The sequence below is a fragment of the Sceloporus occidentalis genome, unplaced genomic scaffold, assembly GCF_023333645.1.
Source record: "Sceloporus occidentalis isolate IW3139 unplaced genomic scaffold, rSceOcc1.0.p SCAF_10, whole genome shotgun sequence".
NCBI classification, from domain to species: Eukaryota; Metazoa; Chordata; class Lepidosauria; order Squamata; family Phrynosomatidae; genus Sceloporus; species Sceloporus occidentalis.
In genome coordinates, this window is record NW_028316990.1 from 32,368,123 (window position 1) to 32,387,270 (window position 19,148).

Here is a 19,148-nt window from a genome sequence, read left to right on the forward strand (position 1 = left end):
TTTCCTTTTGTTTCCCCAAGCTCAAATAGGCGGGGTGCGCGTGCGCGAAGAAAAGAGAGCGCCGCAGCCGGCTGCGTGACGAAGAGCGCGAGAAGGTGCAGCAACAGAGTGCGCCGTGCGTCCTACGTCATGACGCAGTGTTGTCAGTAGGTGACCTGCTTTCGAGGCAGGTGCGCAGCGCGGCAGAATAAGGAGGGCTGTTCCTGATCGGCGGCAGGGGGCGCTGTGGCAGGTGAGGGGTCTTCGGCGGGAAGAGCCTTGGCGGGTTTTCTAAGGGAAGGAAGGGCTGGGAAGGCTGTTTGAGCCCCTCTTTTGCTCCTGGGCTGCATCCACACTGGAGAAATAACCCGGTTTGGTACCAGTTTAACTCTTTTCTGCCTCAAGGCTATGGAATTCTGGGAGTTGGAGTTTGTTGTGGGGCCCAGAGCGGAGCTTTGCTCCGCTCTGGGCCCCACAACAAACTCCAGCTCCCAGAATTCCATAGCCTTGAGGCAGAAAAGAGTCAAAGCGGTGCCAAACTGGATTATTTATGCAAATGTTATTCATGAGTATCCATCTCTAATGAATAATGCATCCTTCTCTTGGAATAATATGCCTCTCTGAAATGCCTGGCGTAGCGGTTTGAGGTTTGGACTAGGAGTCCGGGGTTCGAATCCCAGCCCAGCCGTGGAAGCCCATTGGTTGACCCAGGGCAAGAAGTCACACTCTCTCAGCCTCAGAAGATGGCAACGGCACACCTGACAAGTCAATGTGAAGTCGGAGGCTTTCATGGCCGGCATCCATAGTTTTTTGTGGGTTCCTTCCTTCCAAAGATATGTTGCAACACCTTTATATTTCATTGTATTAGAATAGGCTTCTGTGGATATATGGCTGTAGTCAGTGAAAGATCACACTGCACTACATCTCTTTACTCTCTTAAGTGCCACAAATTCACTCTTGTATTAAAGTATGGCTGAGTTCCTGCCATTGGGTTTGCTAGCTGAAAATCTATGACATGAAAAAGGCATTCGTGGCGCCACAGAGGCTGATAGATTGGAAGCGGTCTCTGTCTTTAAGTCTTTAAGGCGCTACGTTTTCTATGGCGAAACCTAGAGCGTCTTAAAGGCTAACAATGACAGGCACTAAAGGCTTCGTAAAGGCATGTGACAGTTTCTGCTTCACAGAAGCGCATGTCACAACAAACTCTTGCCTTTCTAAGGTGCTGAATACTCCCTTCATTGTGTATGTAGGCTGGATTCAAAGTCCATATTAATGCTTTTATTAGGCTGAAAAGCACAAAACGTACTGTATAACTCTTTGAAACCATAGATTTCTCAACCTGCTCCAGAGGCTAGAATCAGGTCTTACAGTTTTCAGTTACAGAAAGTTAGATTTTAGTCGAGCTTCTTGATAGTAAGAGCAGTTTTGCAATGGAGCCAATCGACTAGAGATGTGGTGGGTTCTCCTTCTTTGGTTGTCTTCAGAAAGAGGCTGGGGTTACATTAGCTAGAGAACCTGCATGGAGCAGGCGGTTGGATTCGATAGCGCATGAGGCCCTTTCCAAGCCTGTGATTCTAGGTATAAAAATGGGGAGTCCACCTTGAATACGTGGATCATTAACTTAAGATTCACCAAGCACCACTCCTAATGTTGCTGGGCTTGCCAGGAACAGGAGAAGCAATAAAAGCAGAGCAATAAAAGTTCATTCTCTGCTTCTCAATACAATGTCTATGTATATTAGGGAAGGCCTTCTTGAAGTCAGCAAGAATTTACTTAGGCATCTTTGAACAATTGGGTAGTCAAAAGTAGACTCTGGGGTGTAACTGTAAGCTATGACCTGCCTCATTGATGGAGAGAGGAGGAGGAAAGCTTTACATCTTATAAAATTTGAATCTGATTTGCATCATTATCGTTGGGATTAAGCAAACAAATCTTATTGGAAATACCAGTACGATTCCTTAGCGCTTTCATTTTCTTCTGCAGGTGGTGAAGAAGTAAGTGCAACAACAACAACGTTCCCACAATGCCTGGGATGGTCATGTTTGGAAGGCGCTGGGCCATTGGCAGCGATGACTTTGTCTTCCCAGGGGCTTTTGAGCTTTTTATCAGACTGATCTGGTAAGGTTTGTTTCGGTTGTGTTGTCTACAGTGGTCTGGATTGCTATCCAAAAATAAATTTCATCAATGCTTGGTTTAAAAACAAAACAACACAAGGAATGGTAGCAATTGAGCTCATGCAAAAGCTGAACGCTTTCACTGAACCTCTGAAGTTTCTTGCATGGATCACAGGCGATGTTCTCTTAATCATATGAAACAGACCTTTTGCACATGTCTAAACTCTGCATATCCCAAGTGTGAACCCTAGCATTCAGTTTGAAGGCAAGTGCTAGAGCAAGGTGCTGAAGATGCAATGTTCAAATTAAACTGCATATATAACTAATCCATATATCTATATCGTAAATGTGTGCAAGTTAAAAGGACAGATCAAATCTTTGAAAGAAAAAGCAAACAGGAAAGCTTTTGACACTTGCCTGGCTGCTAAGGATGAGGCTGGTCACCATCTGGGTGTTGTATTTGTGTCTGTGTGACCTATTTTTGAGCCGTGCTTTTAATGTAATTCTGTCTTAATACCTTGTTTTCTTTATGTTTTAATCACGTCCTTTTATTTACTATTACTATGGGCTGCCTAGAGTTCCCTCTTTCATACATCGTATGGCCGATATCTAAAGCAGAATTCACTGTCCTAAGGTAGAGAAAGGAGCCAGCAATTCCTTCAAAGAGGATTAGATGAATGGATGGGGGATAAGGCTTTCAGTGGCTGCTAGTCATGATGTTTCTATGTTGTTGCTGTTGACTGTTAGTTGCCTTCGGGTCGACTTTGGCTCAAGGTAACCCTATGAATGAGACACTTCCAAGCCCTTCTATCTTCAGCTGCTGTGCTTAGATCCTACGGGCTCTTGGCCACGATCACTTTGATGGAGTCTGTTCATCTAATATACAGTCTTCTTCTCTTTTTACTATCCACCACCTTTCATAGCGTTTCCTCTGTGACTTTATTTAGTAATTGCTGATTGTAATATAACTAGTTATATATTACATCCAATATGCCTCTTAATGCCAGTTTCTGGGGAACATGTGCAGAAGAACGCAGTTGTGTTGACATCCTGCTCCTGAGCTCCCTGTGGACGATTGGTTGGCCACTGCGTGAGTGAAATGCTGGGCCAGCTAATCCTTTGGTTTTATCCAGCATGAGTCATCTTATGTTCTGAACTACTTTTATGTGCAGCTGAGGGATCACTATACTGGAGTTCTGAGGAGAAGCTAATGATACCTAACACATTTTTGGCATTATTTCAAAGCGGCATTTCTCTGTGTTCTCTATGGGAATTTATGATATTCATACTAGACAGAATCAGTACATCTCTTCTCTGAAGTGCTACAATTACAGTGACTCCTTGGTGTCTGCTGGGGTTTGGTTCCAGGACCCCCATGGATACCAAAATCCATGGATGCTCAAGTCCCATTATATACAATCGTGTATTAAAATTGAATCCATCTGTACAGAGGGCCGGATGTGGCAACCAGAATGATTAGTAAATGCCTGTGTTTTGAGAAAAGGAAATGGTTACTGTGTTAAAAGAGCCCAAGGTTGTCGTTGTCTGTATGAATGCAAACCTTTCAAGTATTTAAATATTGTTTTGCTTTGTTTTAGCTGAACAGTATTCAAAGACATTGCTATGTTAGTCTGGAATATCAGTATGCAAAGGGATCTTGGAGCACCTTGGAGGCAAACTGAGAGAAGGAAGTTGTTCAGTAGAGTATGTAAGAAATTTGAAGGTGCCTGGAATTAGTTTTGGTTAGAGCCAAGGGCCGTCTCATCAAACATCCTCTTTTCTGTACTGGCCATCCATATGCCTTAGGGAAGCAAACATTCAAGACAAGAAGGCAGTCATAACAGGTCCACACCCAAAATTGGTCCCCAGCAACGGTTACTCAGAAATCTATTGTCTCTCACCCTAGAGGTTCTGTATTGATAGCTTTATCTCACTCAGGGCTGGGGAAACTCAGGCTGAATCTGAACCTAGGTTTCTTCAGAGAGCCATTTGGTGGTTTCCAAACATCTGTATGGGATTTCCCCCCATTCTAAAAGGCTGAAATGCCTCTCCAAAGAGTTATCTACTGGCTAAAGAATTCTAAACTAAAACATGCTGGTGTTTTTGGTCCTATACTTTTACCTTTCTACCGCAGAAAGGGCGCCATAGCCAGATGTGCCATGCCTTTTCCACGTTCCTTTGGTGCTGCGTCATGTAGACCCAGTGCCAGAGGAGCACCGTGATGCCACCTGCCTTGTGGTTCTTTGCGTGGCGTCAAGTCTTCTGAGCTAAAGGCTATCACTGCATCTTCTGACCATGAATTCCTTGACGATGAAACTTTTCTTGACGCCTTGTAAAGTATAAACTTCACTGTATTCTTTGGGAGTTACCTCTGCTGGCTGAAGTGTTTTGAGACTTGTAAAGAATGGTTATGTTTATAAGCCATGGTAAGCCATGTTAGTCATGGTTTGTTGCTTTAGGTGTGAATTGTCCCAGAGATGACCAGACAAACCAGTTTGGTTTCCCCATTCTGCTTTTGGTTTTCCCTTGCCTCTATTGGTCATTCAAGTTTGGGGAAGGAGCCATTCTTCTGGGTTTGGATATGAAAATAATATAAGAGTGGTTTTAAATGAATCAAAGGGCCTGGAAACCGTGCCTTATGAGGGAAGACTTAGGGAGCTGGGTATGTTTAGCCTGGAGCAGAGATGATTAAGAGGGGATATGCTATCCCTCTTTAAGTATTTGAAGGGATGTCATATTGAAGATGAAGCAAACTTGTTTTCTGCTGCTCCAGAGAATAGAACACAGAGCAATGGATGCAAGTTACAAAAGAGATTCCAGCTCAACATTAGGAGGAACTTCCTGACAGTGAGGGCTGTTTGACAGTGGAACACACTCCTTCCTTGGAGTGTAGTGGAGTCTCCTTCTTTGGAGGTCTCTAAACAGAGGCTGGATGGCCATTTGTCAGGGATGCTTTGATTGTGAATTCCTGCATGGCAGAATGGGGTTAGACTGGATGACACTTGGGGTCTTTTCCAACTGTATGATTCTATGAAATCAACATCAACTTGGTTTTTAATTGTGGTGTGTGGCTGGCTAACAAACTACAGATTCTTATGGGATTAGTTGAGACCGGAATTTTTCGTTGCTTGTTATTTTGGATCACAGCTCGAGTTCCCTAACCAGTATGGCCAGTGGCTGGGCAATTCTGGGTTACCAGTTGTGTGTGAACCTGCACAGTGGGGAATAACCTAAAACATTCACAACTACGTGTTCTTTTTCCCTTTGTGGCTTTCAGTCACTGCTGAAGATAGGTTACTGGAGCAGTATTGAGGCTGCAGGTAATCCTCCATGCAAGCACCTCTGAGCTCATAGCTGCAGGTCTTCTGAGGCAAGCAAGAGACAGCTGACCCTCAATTTTTACTGAGACCCTCAAGCTGAGGGCAAAGCTGCTTACACTTTACTCTTGTGTAGCCTACATACTCAACCATGTGTTTTTGCTGTCCTCAAAAATAATGCAAGTAGCAGGATTTATTTAATTTAATAAAATTTACATTTAATTTAATGATTGTGTTAAATTTACAGACTACTAATTTTTGCAAAAGCAGAGAACATGACTTTGTGTTTCTCAAAAGTAGCCAATATGAAAAGGGGCAGTTGGAAACAGATTTGAAGACTCAGTAAAATATCTCTTTTATGTGTGCATTTTTACTGTACATTATTAATATATTTTTAACTCTCATTTTACTCAAGGTGGCTTAGGGATAGTAGGGATCCGTTTTGTTCATAAGGGGAAACCTTTGTTCCAGAATTGCCGTTCGCTGTTGGGAACCAATGTCTAAAACAAATCTGGTGGAAGAGAATAACAGTGCATACTTTGCCACAGACTACTTGCTTGTGTTGCATGGAAATACCTTGTGACAGATTGTGATCTCCATAAATACACTTCCGGAAATAGTGTTAGCTGGTTGTGTAATGTGAATTGCTTATTGCCACTCTGCAAGATAGTTTCAGTGATACTATCAAAGTGGCAATTACTTTATTAGCTTATTAAAGGCCCTGCTTTTATATCTGTCTTCTTACAAGGAAGCCCTTTAACCAATGTGATTAGACTACATCATGAAGAATTCCCTTTCTCTTTGGTCTGCTGGATTAGTAGGTGAAGATGGCACTGTTGGGTCAATACTTACTTGTTTAAATCCTCCATTTACTCTGAATGGCATGTTACAGACAGCCAAAATAAAGCTGCTTCGAGTCACAGTGGAGATATGGTGTTTCAATGATGCATGCGTCCTAAGAGTCCAGAAATCGCACCAAAGCCACGCTCCAGCCCTAAGGACTGGAGCTTGGCTTTGGTGTGGCTTCTGGACTCTTGCATCATTGAAACACCATACCTCCACTGTGACTCGAAGCAGCTTTATTTTGGCTGTCTGTAACAGGCCAATGATATTTAAAATAACAGATTAGAGAACTAACAAAATTTTAAACATGTGCATTTTTTAAAAAGGGAATAAAACAGTAAGCACACCATTAACCTCCCCTTTTTCTTTATAAATGATCAGTCTCCCAAATGCTTGTTGGAACGTCTTCACCTTCCTATAGAGCAGTGATTCCCAACCTTTGGTCCTCCAGATGTTTTGGATTTCAGTTCCCAGAACCACTGAATGTTGGCCAAACTGGCTGGGGCTTCTGGGAGTTGAAGTCCAAAACAAATTTGGGAATTATTCTTAGACTGAACTGTGGAGGCTTCTGTATCAGCTTAGTTCTGAGGATACGTGAGTAGATTGTACTGTGAAACTACTGTGTGTATCCAAGGATTTCTTAGCTGGTGATATGTGAATGCTGTGTTTTGTTTCTTTCCTACAGGTGGATTGGAATTTTGGTGTTGTATTCCATTCACAAAGGACAATTTAACTGCGCTGGAGGCGGGTTGTTGCACAGCTATCTTCTCGTCCTCCTTGTTCTTCTGGCAGCCATAATATGTGCTTTATTTTCTATTTTGTATATCAGCATGCAAGGTAAAGGACAATTTATATTACACTCGGCCCTTCACATTTGCGTCTTCGACTTTGCAGATTTGATTATTAGCGGATTTTATTATGTTCTGTCTAGGAATCTTCTAGGTCCTCCAATGCAACTCTATCTGTTAACCAAAAGTCGCACTGAAGGACCTAGAGATTACTGGAGAGAGCATTCCATTAGGCATTTGTCAAATAAATTGCTTGATACAATACAGAATTATAATTGTCTGATATAACACAGAATGGCTATTTAAAATGGATAATTATATCAATAATAATGATGCTGATCAAATTATCTGTTGCAGTGACTTATATTTATAATAATCTGGTAATTATTATTGTTACTTGTGTATGTTGATGATTATAGCTGCTCCTATTGTAGGGATCATGTTTGAAAACAGTATGAAAAGAGTCTGTTTCTGTTCTCAAAGGTTAGGATTCTAAAACCCAAGAACATTATACTGGAAAGGCTGATCCAGTCATGAGCTTGGCATTTTTATATATTAATCTTCCTCTCTTTCCTGAATGGATTCATATTTAAAGGTTTTGTAAAGGAGCCACTAAAATACATAGGCCACAATCCTGTCTCCACTTGCCTGGGAATAAATTGTGTTGAACTCACTCAGAGTTATTTCTGAGTAAGTGTGCCCAGTAATACTCTGTTCATGTTCTGTTGGTGCTGTCTGCATCATGCACATAGTGCTTGTTTGTGTGTAATGTAGTAAATCCTACCCTTTTGCTATTTGCTTACTTTTGCACTTGTTATGTCTTATTCCCCCTGCTAAAAAACCTGATACATGAACTTCCAACTTTGCCTTTCAGGAACTATTTCCAACCCTGGACCTAGGAAGTCTCTTCCAAAATTGCTGTACCTACGCCTTGCCCTTTATTTGCCTGAACTGGTCTGGGCTGTTGTGGGAGCCGTCTGGGTGTCAGACAGCAGAGTGAATTGTGAAAGGACTATGATCAGTGCCATATTTGGAACCGTCATTGCCAGGTAAGGAGACTCAGACCTCTTAGCTGAGACGGGTGGGAGATAACTATCAGGTACTCCATGGAATGTGTTTCTGGTGTATTTTAAAATTTCAGATCACTTACTTAATCTTCTTGGACATGGATTATTTTAGGGTCTCTTGAGGTTTGTGTCTTTTGTAGAAGGAACTCCTGAATACCCAGACCTGGCAGTGTTACCATATACTTACAGAAAGTCCCAAGTACGATTCCTTATATTTCCAGGTAGGGCTGAGAGAGGGAGGAAACTGCTTGAAATCAACGAGAACCATTGCCAGTCAGTGTAAAATAATAATAATAATAATAATAATAATAATAATATAAAATTAAAAAACATATTTTATTATTATGATGTTTATTTATACCCCACCTTCCTCTCAGTGCAGGGACTCAAGGCGGCTTTCTTTTCCGCCTCTCCTCAAGGCTGAAGGCAGGGTACAATACACAATTAAAAACACATAAACCCACAGTTAATATACAACACTATAAGATCATTAACATACACTCATAGAGTACATATACAATTAAAAGATTTAAAATTGACTCGGTAGGCTTGCCAGAAGAGGTGTGTCTTTAATGTTGTTTTAAAAGCACTGGTTAACTTTCAGAAGTTTTCAGGCCACGCTCCCAGCATCCCTTGCATGCTTTATAATGCTTTTTAAAAAATAGCAAATACTATAGAATGTGTAACAGCATGGTTTTACTATCCCCCCAAGATAAAGGCCCCATACAGACTGCCAAAATAAAGCTGCTTCGGGTCACTTTGGAGGTATGCTATTTAAATGATGCATACGTCCTAAGAGTCCGGAAGCTGCGCCGGAAGCCATCTCCTTCTTGACCAGTACTCTTGTCCTGTTCTCCTTGCAGCTGGGCTATCATCATTTTCACTGTTGTGGCCGTCGTCATTGTCTTTGATCCTCTTGGCGGGAAGAAGACGCTCTACATTGCTCACTGCCCCAACCGCAACCTGGAGAGCAGTCAGTCAGGCCAGCTCTTTTACAATGTCAAGAAGACGGCAACTCGAGTGTGGGAGAAAAGGATCCGGCTGCTGTGCTGCTGCATCGTGCAAGATGATGACCACCGAGTGGCTTTTACAAGCATCGCTGAGCTTTTTCGCAGCTACTTCTCAGTAAGAAAGGAATTTTCCCCTCTTCCTTTAACATTCTCCTTGGTTCTGCTTTTTTTGGTTTATTTATTTACTTACTTACTTACTTACTTATGGTATTTATACCCCACCCTTCAGCCCTAAAGGTTCTCAAAATGCACTTGCCCAGTCCTCTCTTTGGTGTGTCATTGCAAGCATATACTTTATACAGTAATTACGTAGCTGGAAAAAAATATGGTGTACTTCAAAATAACTTGTTTTGCTGGATTTTTGCCAATTTGGTGTATTGCTGGTTAGGATCCCTAAATGCACCCATCAGAGCATTGTTTCAGCTCTTTTGAAAACCACAAAACAACTATTTCCTGTGACAAACACAAACGGGAAATTATATCCAACCAAAAAAAAATCGACTTACCAAATTGAAATGTAGAATATGTAAAATCAGAAATAAATATGTATATAAAAGATATAGAAGCCTATACATTGAAAAGTCACGTTTTTAGAACAGCAAATTGCTGTGAATAGTTTTAAATCAAACAGAAATAAATACATGAAAAACAGTTAAACTCTACCTTTAGGTATTCCAGTGCCAGGAAGACCAAACCTCTGCTTGGCTTCACACTGGTTTAGCTTCCACTTGGTTCCATTTTTGGATTTGCTTATCTGGAAAGGATACCAGAAATGATCAAATGTCTTTCTTGCCTAGGCTGTCTGAGGATATAGTCCAGGCCCCAGGCCCTCCTTCTATACAGAGGGACCCAGAATAATGCAGGTGGACTTAAGGCAGGAGGTGGAACAATTGGGGCTTTCCTGATGTTTTACACTGCAACTCACGCACTACCTTACTCTGACCATAGTGGCTGGGGATTGATGAAGTTGAACATTTGGAGGATCAAATTTTCTTCTCACTTCTTTTAAGGACTTGCTGGTGACAAAGGTCCAAGCCACATTCCAGAAATAATCCAGTTTGAGACTGCTTTAACTGCCTTGGCTCAGTGCTAGGGAATCCTGGGAACTGTAGTTTATTGTGGCACCAGAGCTCTCTGACAGAGAAGGCTAAATGTCTCACAAAACTACAGTTCCCAATGCTAGTTTCCTAGCGTTGAGCCAAGGCAGTTAAAACTGTCTCAGACAGCTTTATTTCTTCAGTGTGGATTGGACCAAAGATGCTGAGGCACATTAGCTGCTCTTCCACTGACCTTAAGACCTTTCATGCTCCTTGCAGTTAATGGCACAGATGTGTTGAAAGTGGTTATCCTAATAACTGGAGAAGATAAAGGATTTCATTTTAAAAAATTCACCCTTCCCGGATTTGTTACTTTTTCTGTACAGGACACTGACTTGGTGCCTAGTGATGTGGCAGCAGGCCTGACTCTACTTCACCAAGAGCAAGATAAGGTGGAGAATTGCCCTAAAGAGCCTGAAGAAGTTCTTACGCAGTCACCGTTATCTCCTCTGGTAAGCTACTCAGGACATTCAGAGCCATCTCAGGACACTTTGCTACCTGTATTTTAGAACAAGATGATTTGTTGTTTTGTGCCTTCAAATCTTTTCTGAATTATGATGACCCTAAGGCGATCCTAAAATGTATCTATCATGGGGTTTTCTTGGCAAAATCTGTTCAGAGCAGGTTTGCCTTTGCCTTCCTCTGGGACTGAGAAATGTGACTTGTTGAGAATGTGACTTCTTTGGGGTCACACGGTGGGTTTTCATGGCCAAGTAGGATTCAAATCCTGGTCTCCAAACCACTACAGCATACTGGGTCTCAGAACAAGATAGTACCCCCACACATTCCATGTACAAATGCCAGCTGGACTGACTGTTGAATCCTCTTTCGAATCTTGTGGTGAGACAGCGTCCTCTACTATGAAAGCAGCAGCCTTGCTTAAGTGATGTAAGGCTGCCCCCAACACCTGCTGCCACCCATAAGGTCAGCCTATGTAGACTGCCTCATTTTGTTTAATGTCATGGTTTCTCTTGAGATCTTTTGAATTCATGGCCAAATTCAGACATAACATATTCAATAGACACCTATGTGAGATTTATGCTTCCATAAATGTTTCCCTTTTCCGCATGACACGATGTAAGACTTCTTGGAGTCATGAAACAGTTTCCTTTTATATCAAAACCAGGAAACTAGGTTTACTAGGATTGGAACAAAATAGCATCTGAAACTGCATCCCCTACTCCAGCTTTACTAAAGTAGGCTGCTGATGCCTAACCCTGGTTCCAGTCATGATTGGGAGGGGATTTGGGGGGCAGGAGGGCCACAAAATGGTCCTAAAAACCACATGGGACCCAAGGGCTGCAGGGTTTTCACCTCTGCTCTGATACCTTTAGAGACACATTGTTGACTTAACCGATTGATTTCATACCAGAAATGGAAGGCTGATACGGATTGTACTTTGTCTCCATTTTCCAGGGTAACGATTTGGATGATGAATTGGAAAATGCTGCTCATTATATGAAGTTTGCCGCGGCTGCTTATGGTTGGCCCTACTATATAATGGCAAACCCCTTTACAGCACTCTGTAAGCTTAAAAGTGACTGGTAGGTTGGCCCACAAACTGCATGCCATGTAACACTTGAGAAGGATTACCCTGCTAGATGAAATTTTTCATAACTCAGCAGAAGAAATCCCATTTCAAAATATGTGTTTAGATGTATAGCTTTTTAAATGCTCCTCCTTTGTTTATGTGAGTATGAGAAGGGAGTTAGTTTTTTAAAAACTATTTCAGCTACCATTAAGTAGATATAAGAAATATCTGCACTACACTTGATCTTAGCCAAAAGGCCAAGAAGCAATAGTCACTGATTTTTTTTTCATACTAATATAATGCAAGGCTGCCTTTTGCTATAAAGGTATTGTTTTACCAAATGGTAATATAACTAAAACAGTTTTAGTTACTTTTATCATTATAGGGTGTGTATAGCCTCACTGTTTAGGTATGGTTTGCACTATGAACCAGTAAATTGTAGTCATCTATTTTTTTAAAATTCAAATAAGGAAAGTGTATCTATAAAAGTAAATAGCTATTTGGGGAGATGGCAGGCTTGGAGCTATAGTTCTAATTATATTTTTAAAGTAACATTCCAAGAAGCTGGATAAAGCAGACTCCAAAACACAAACAATATGTGGGCCTGACCTTGACTGTAGATATTTGTGGCCTTTTATACCTAAAGAACTTCTCTGACTTAGTTGTCTATGTTATGTTTACCTTCAGACATAGGATATCAAGTCATAACTGATAAAAGCAACCAAGGGTGGACATTGATTTTGAGACCTGCTGCATTTCTGGGGTTGGGAAGGCCATTGACTATGTAGAAGAAACAGTGGTCAGAAGTCCTTTGGCCACACATGCTTGCGTACTTTAGGATTGTGCAAGCATTTGTGCTTTTAAGTTTATTGCATCCTCTCCAGCCACAAATAGACCACAGGGATGTAATTCAAGCTTTGAAAAGGTTGGTTGCTCTGGGGCAGAAGGGGAAGACAGTGAGAGTCCAGTGGCCTTACATGCTGCCAGTCTCATGTAGGATTTTGCTTGGAATTCGACCTAACATGTTCCCCATGTATATTTCAATCACCATGCTCACAACAAGGACTCTACAGTGTGCTAACAAATACAAACAATAAAGTGCTAGCAAATTTCATAATTGTGTGTATATGCATGTATACTGAAGAGACATCTGCTACTCAACGGAAATTTTAACTGGTTTAATTTTTGTGTGTCTCATTTTTCTCCTTCATGTTTTTAAGCTGTAGAAGGACCCCAGCAGAGACTGATATCATTGGTGACGACCGTTTTAACATGCATTTTGGGTCCATCTTAAAAATAACAGGGCTGCAATATAGAGATTTCATTCACATCAGCTTTCACAATAAGGTAAACACTGTGAAAAACATTGTTCTTAATAACATCCTGATTTAATTCTTTGAATGCCCCTCATCCCTTAGGGCTTTGACTGGAGTGGTTTGGCCAAAGGAGAATACCTGCAACATGTTTTGCACTTGAAAACTCAGTCTTTCCTAGAGATCACCCAGTGGGTTTCCATGGTCAAGTGGGGATTCGAACCCTGAACTCCCAGTGTCCTAGTCTAACACTCAGACCACTATCCCATGCTGGCTCTCTTACCATACTTCTCTGTTTTCAGATTTTTGAGATACCATTCTTTGTCGCATTGGATCACAAAAAAGAAGCTATTGTTGTAGCTGTGAGAGGAACCTTGTCATTTGAGGTAGTTCCTATATATATGGCTTCTATTATGTTTCTTTGTAGTTACTATTTGGGATGAAGGTTTGCAAATAAAGGCTCATGAAAAAGATTGTTCTGAAATGTAAGCAACCTGAGAGTTTGTGAATCTAGATGGGAACTTCACATCTTAGTAGTTGATCCCTAACCCTCTCTCATGAATGAGAGAGGTGTATGCAAAAATTATTTGTGTCTCTATTTATATCAATGGATATTTTACAGTGCATCTGTTTCATTTGTTTTATATTCAGGATATACTCACAGACCTTTCGGCCGATTGTGAAAACCTAACTCTAGAAGACGTCCTAGAAAACGGTCTTGTACATAAGGTCAGCAAATATGTTTTTGTGTTTTGAACTTGGTAAACCCAAAATGAGTGCTCCTAGGTGAAGTAGGACATCATGGAATTGATGGAAAAGCTGTTTTTCTCCCTTCTTAGAAGCTAGTAAATGAGAACCAGCAAGGTTTGATGCCTTGTTTACAGCCTCACTAGTGTAATATTTGTTTTAAAAATATTTATACCCCTCCTTTCCTTCCTAAAACAAAAAAACTCAAGCCAGATAATACCCAATATACAAACAATGATAAAGTAAACAAAAGATAAATAGACAAAACAAAGGGGCAGCTGGTAAAACTTGGCAGATGCTAAAACATTCCAGGCTTCTCTGCTTCAAGTTTCTCTGCAGAAGATCAGTTTTAGCCGCTGCTCAAAGCAAGGAGTGAGGATAGGCGTGTACTTGTGGCAGACTTAAGGGTTACTAAACAGGTTAGTGAATTGATGCTCCTGGAAACTTCTTATCCCTTTGTTTGATCAGAATAAGATGATATAAGGAACTGGGAACTTTAGTTCAGGCAGTGCCTTGCTATAAAGGTAGGTTTGGGGCTGGGAATAGCATTGTCAGACATAACTACAGTGATGGAGTTCTTTTGTCGTACTTACATCTGACAATGCAGGATCTTGGCCAGGGTTATCAAAGGAGATATTGTTTGTGACAGTTTACAATCTTGTCACCTAGGGCATAACCCAGGCTGCCAACTACATTTACCGAAGACTAATAAATGATGGGATTTTGAACCAAGCCTTCACCATTGCTCCTGTAAGTTGTGGCTTTGCGGTTGTCTTAGCATGCCCTGACAAAAACAGCTGAGCTGATGATTTCATGAGGATATCTACCATTGTTCTAGCTTTGTTTTTTCTTAACTCTCTAGGAATATAAACTGGTTGTCGTCGGACACAGTTTAGGAGGTGGAACAGCCTCCATATTGGCTATCATGCTCAAAAACGCTTTCCCAAACCTGAAGTGTTATGCCTTTTCTCCACCAGGAGGTTTGTTAAGGTAAATCCTAACACATTTTAAAGGCGATTTATAGCAATTCATTTATATTCATTTAAGAATAAAAATCCATTGAGAAATGTAGCACAGTGGTCCGAATTGTATTGTTAATGCCAAATATAGTGGACCCAAGGGATTGTCTTGCACCATTCAGAAATGGTTTGATGGGTCTGCTCTACTTGGAGCTAATAGTAGGACTCAGGCCAGTGTCCCCTTATGTGCGATGCTTATACTGTACATGTCCAAGTATTGTGTACAAATATAGGCTTTCAAAATTGAAAGCATTACCTGATAACTTAATTCTGCTGCAAGGTGCGAGTGCAGTTAATCTTGCATTCCTAGACAATGTTTTGTTGGTGTCAGCTTCTCAAAAACAGGAACATATGACTGAGATACTACAAACAATAACAATGTCATACATCCATATTTTTCCCCCTGAGGCCATATTTTTGCTTGCAGAGCTTTTCTGAGTCTTACTGATTGTTTTTAGTAATTTATAGCACTTGCTGTTAATGACTGTTTTGGTAACCAAAGCCTGCTCTTCGCTTACCTGATTCTATCTTTTCCTTCCTTTTAAGTAAATCGCTTGCAGACTACAGTAAGCAGTTCATTGTTTCAATCATTGTTGGAAAAGATGTTGTTCCAAGGTAAGGATGTGACTTACTGTGTGGCTCAATGGGAAACTAATGTTCTTTGTTGGAAGACCTAAGTAGTGCTTCTCCCCTTCCCCTTCCACACTCTTTCTGTCTTGTATCAAACAGGTTAAGTATGCCCAACATGGAAGATCTGAAGAGAAGGATCATTAGAATAGTTGCCAACTGTAGCAGACCCAAGGTAAATACAAAAACAAACCTGCAGATATTTTGTCACTGATATGTTTAAGCAGAGTCTGGGCCGCTCATTTCATGACAGGACTCTTCATCACAGATGGCTTGTCTTGAGATTTCCCTTTGTCATCTGAGATGCCTTCTGTGGGATGTCGAAAAGGATGCTGCAACTTGAGGACTGTAGCCATTCGTTTTGGAAGAATTGATCAGAATTAATGTGGGTGTTGATACTTTTCATAAGGATCCCACTTAGCCAAATGCTTTCACGATTTCCCATCTGTTCTGTTTTTTGTCCTTTGGTTCCCCTTTGCACAGTACCAGATCTTGCTGCATGGATGTTGGTATGAAGTGTTTGGAGGAGAACCAGATAACTTCCCCACTGAACTGGATGGTAGAAACCAAGATGCTTTGACCCAGCCTCTCCTAGCCGAAGAGAGCTTAATGGTTCATCGGTCACCTTCCTACACTACTCTAGATGAAGACTCACCTTTAAATTCTCCTCCTCAGTATCCTCACCTGTTTCTTCCTGGGAAAATCATCCATATTACTGAGGAAACCAGCACAAGAAGGTAAACTGGGGGCTCATTTTTTAATCAGCGCCTATAGGCTTCCTGCTACTCTTCTGACCTCTAAATTAACATTTTGCATTCAAGACAATTTTAATATTTTGGAACAATGATTGGAACAATGAAGAGAGCTTGAATGTACAGTACTTTAGCCATCAGCTGGTACAGAAAAAAGTCAGAGAGGCAGGGATGCAAGAGATATTGTATCAACAAAGCCTGGCCACTGAAGAAACAGTTGTCCTCTTATATTCTGAATTTTGAAGCTGGTCCGTCTTGTCCAGCCTGGTTCTCAAAAAAGAAAATGAGGTCTGTTAGCATTTGAAATCCTGCTAAATGTGCAGGAAAAACCCCACAGTCTTCCTTTATATCTCACCAGACTTCCTCTTTCCAGTTCTCCATTTTGTTTTGCTTGCCATCATTTCTTTTTTGCATGTTCTGTGCATCTTGGGACTTGGATATGGATTGCCCAATGTCTGCCCCAAGATGTCTCGCCTCAATTGTGACTATTTTAATCTGACTTTAAATGGTTTATAATGTTGTTGTTTTTTCCGAATTATGTAGATTAGTTTAAGGATGGGGGGTACGGGTATTTATTTATTTATGCATCTTATGTTGTAACCTGTCTCAATCCTTTCAGAGAAGGGAGATATATTATTATTATTTGATGTTATTTTGATCCATTTAGCAGAGAAAAAATCTTTTACATTTTTACAGTAGAATAGTACTTTTCTTAAGTCTATCTAGAATATTGTCAGGCAATGACCAAATTTCTGTTTCCCAGAACACTTTTTCAGGTTGGATGTTCTTTATGAATGAATGATTTATTGGATTAGTCTACAGACCATTTCAAAACTAATAGTCTTTAAGTTGCAATATAGGCAGAGTTGGGCACATTAAAGTTAGTGTTTGCAGAATGAGAGGCTACAGAAGTTACATCTTTTGGACTAAAGCTCTTGTAATGAAATTCTTGGAATTGTTCTCCAAAAAAGTAACTTTTCCAAGCTGGAGGCTAATGGGTTCACCACCATAGAAAAACTTATAATTCTAGACAGAGTAGTTAAAGAGTTTGGGGATCAATATGGCAGCCATTCAAGAACAGTGTATACTGAGCCCTTACCACAGAATAGGTAAAGACATCTTCCTGCGTCTTGCTGTGTTGGACTTCATTGTTAAAGAAAATGTTTGAAATAAATACTGAAGTCTTATGTTTCTTCTCCTTTTTCCCAGGTGGTGCACTTCAGACGTCAGGTACGCTGCAAGCTGGTCGAAAGAAACTGCCTTTGGTAACATTTTAATAAGCCCCAAGATGATTACGGATCACATGCCAGAAGTAGTCCTCAAGGCTCTCAACAGCTTGGTTGAAGCAAATGCCTCTTGCCTTTCCTGTCGAGCGCAAGGAGACTCATCGGTGAACATTGTATAACTGTAGACTCAGGAAAACAGCAGCGCTCTCTGTTTTCAGGTGTTAACAAAGAGTGGCAGCCCTTTTGTACTGAAATCATGCCTGAAGTAGAAGTTTGGGATAACGTCCAGGACGATGAACACAACCTTCACGCTGCGGCCGCTGTTTGGGGCTACTCAATTTACCAGGTCGTTTTTAAGCTGGCCTCAGTTTAACTGGAGCAAGTGAACTAGTCGTGAATTTTAAGCATCATGAAAGGCTCTGCAGTCACAGCTTGTATGGAGAACTTGATCAATGGGGAGATGGAAGAGATCGGTTGCAGCGAGTGCTTAACTCCTGGCACTGTTAGATGTGGGCCCTTGTGCAAATCATGGGCATCTCAGGGCAGAGCTGGACATGCCTGTGGGTTTATGAAGCACGTGTAAATTCAGAAATAAAACATACTAACAGGAGAAGAAAATTAAGTGCAAGGCAACTACACTGACTGTTTGGACATACACAAAGGTGACCCCAGCAAGGTGAGCTGGGCTTTGCAGCCTTCCATTGCACTACCATTGATGTCAGAAATGTCTAGTTTTCTTTCTTGCTGAAGGAATTTTGCATTGTAGATACCTTTTGTAGGCTTAAATAACACTTGGATACATGTGCAATACTTGTCTACCTTTGTTTACAGATCTTCAACCCTGCTGAATATGATTTTAGAAGGCTTAAAATCCCTTATTTTAAGCAATGATGTTGTTCGGTTTGCCCGTGGTTAATTAGGACAAGCCCGAAGGATCAGCTAGGCTTCCTGTTTTAAAAGAATTTTACATCTGTAATCTTGTACAGTTAAAACGTGTGTGTGCTGGAAATGATCTCATAATGAAGTTTGTTTACTGAACACAACTTGAGGCTAAGCCGTTTTGTGGGTATGTTGGTGCTCTGTGTGATAAAATGTCGTTCGTAAAACTTAAGTTTCTAGGTTTAAAATCAGGATGATGGTCATCAGCCCATTAACCCTGGCAGGATTCTGGAGCAGATCATTCAGTTTGTAAGCACTCAGAAAGGAATGGCGTGATCACTAAAAGGCAACATGGAGTTCTTAAAAACAAGTCATGCCAGACTAATCTTATTTGTGACTTCCTGCATGCCAGGAGGTTGGACTAGATGGCCCTTGTAGTCTCTTCCAACTTTATGATTCTATTCTTCTTTTAATATAGATTTACAAGTTGGTAGATGAATGGAATGATGTGGATGTAATATATCTTGATTTCAGTAAGGCCTTTGACAAGATCCTCCATGATATTCTTGCAAAAAAGCTTCTAAAATGTGGGCTAGACAATGCTACTGTTAGATGGATCTGGAGTTAGTTGATGGAACACACCCAAAGGGTACTCAACAATTTCTCCTCTTCATCTTGGACAGAAATGTGGGGTGGTACACGGTTCTGTCCTAGGCCTAGCGCTATTCAAGCTTTTTATCAATGACTTGGATGATGGAATAGAGGTATACTTTTAAAATTTGCAATGACACTAAAGCCACATACAGACAGGCCAAAATAAAGCTGCTTCGGGTCACTTT

The 19,148-nt window shown here is 41.0% G+C and overlaps 1 protein-coding gene and 1 pseudogene across 1 annotated transcript; one reads left to right on the forward strand and one right to left on the reverse strand.

Annotated features, from left to right (window-relative positions):
* Window positions 1–65: 65 nt before the first annotated feature.
* Window positions 66–18,618, forward strand: LOC149306391 (diacylglycerol lipase-beta-like). Its single transcript, XM_089540372.1, has 16 exons — window positions 66–232; window positions 1,963–2,097; window positions 6,939–7,090; window positions 7,916–8,090; window positions 8,972–9,233; window positions 10,542–10,667; window positions 11,632–11,759; window positions 12,967–13,093; window positions 13,362–13,445; window positions 13,711–13,788; window positions 14,476–14,556; window positions 14,669–14,796; window positions 15,372–15,440; window positions 15,555–15,627; window positions 15,936–16,189; window positions 17,414–18,618. Exons 2-16 carry the CDS (start codon window positions 2,003–2,005, stop codon window positions 17,607–17,609), a joined length of 2,028 nt encoding a protein of 675 aa, XP_089396498.1. The 5' UTR covers window positions 66–232; window positions 1,963–2,002; the 3' UTR covers window positions 17,610–18,618.
* LOC149306392 (U2 spliceosomal RNA) lies at window positions 11,885–12,015 on the reverse strand (annotated as a pseudogene).
* Window positions 18,619–19,148: the final 530 nt, after the last annotated feature.

What these genes read in the sequence shown, in the direction of transcription:
- LOC149306391 (XM_089540372.1), top strand. Translation starts at nt 2,003, where the DNA reads ATGCCTGGGATGGTCATGTTTGGAAGGCGCTGGGCCATTGGCAGCGAT. An exon ending in TTTGTATATCAGCATGCAAG is followed by an intron (nt 7,091 to 7,915) that starts GTAAAGGACAAT and finishes TTTGCCTTTCAG; the next exon opens with GAACTATTTCCAACCCTGGA. An exon ending in TGTAAGCTTAAAAGTGACTG is followed by an intron (nt 11,760 to 12,966) that starts GTAGGTTGGCCC and finishes CATGTTTTTAAG; the next exon opens with CTGTAGAAGGACCCCAGCAG.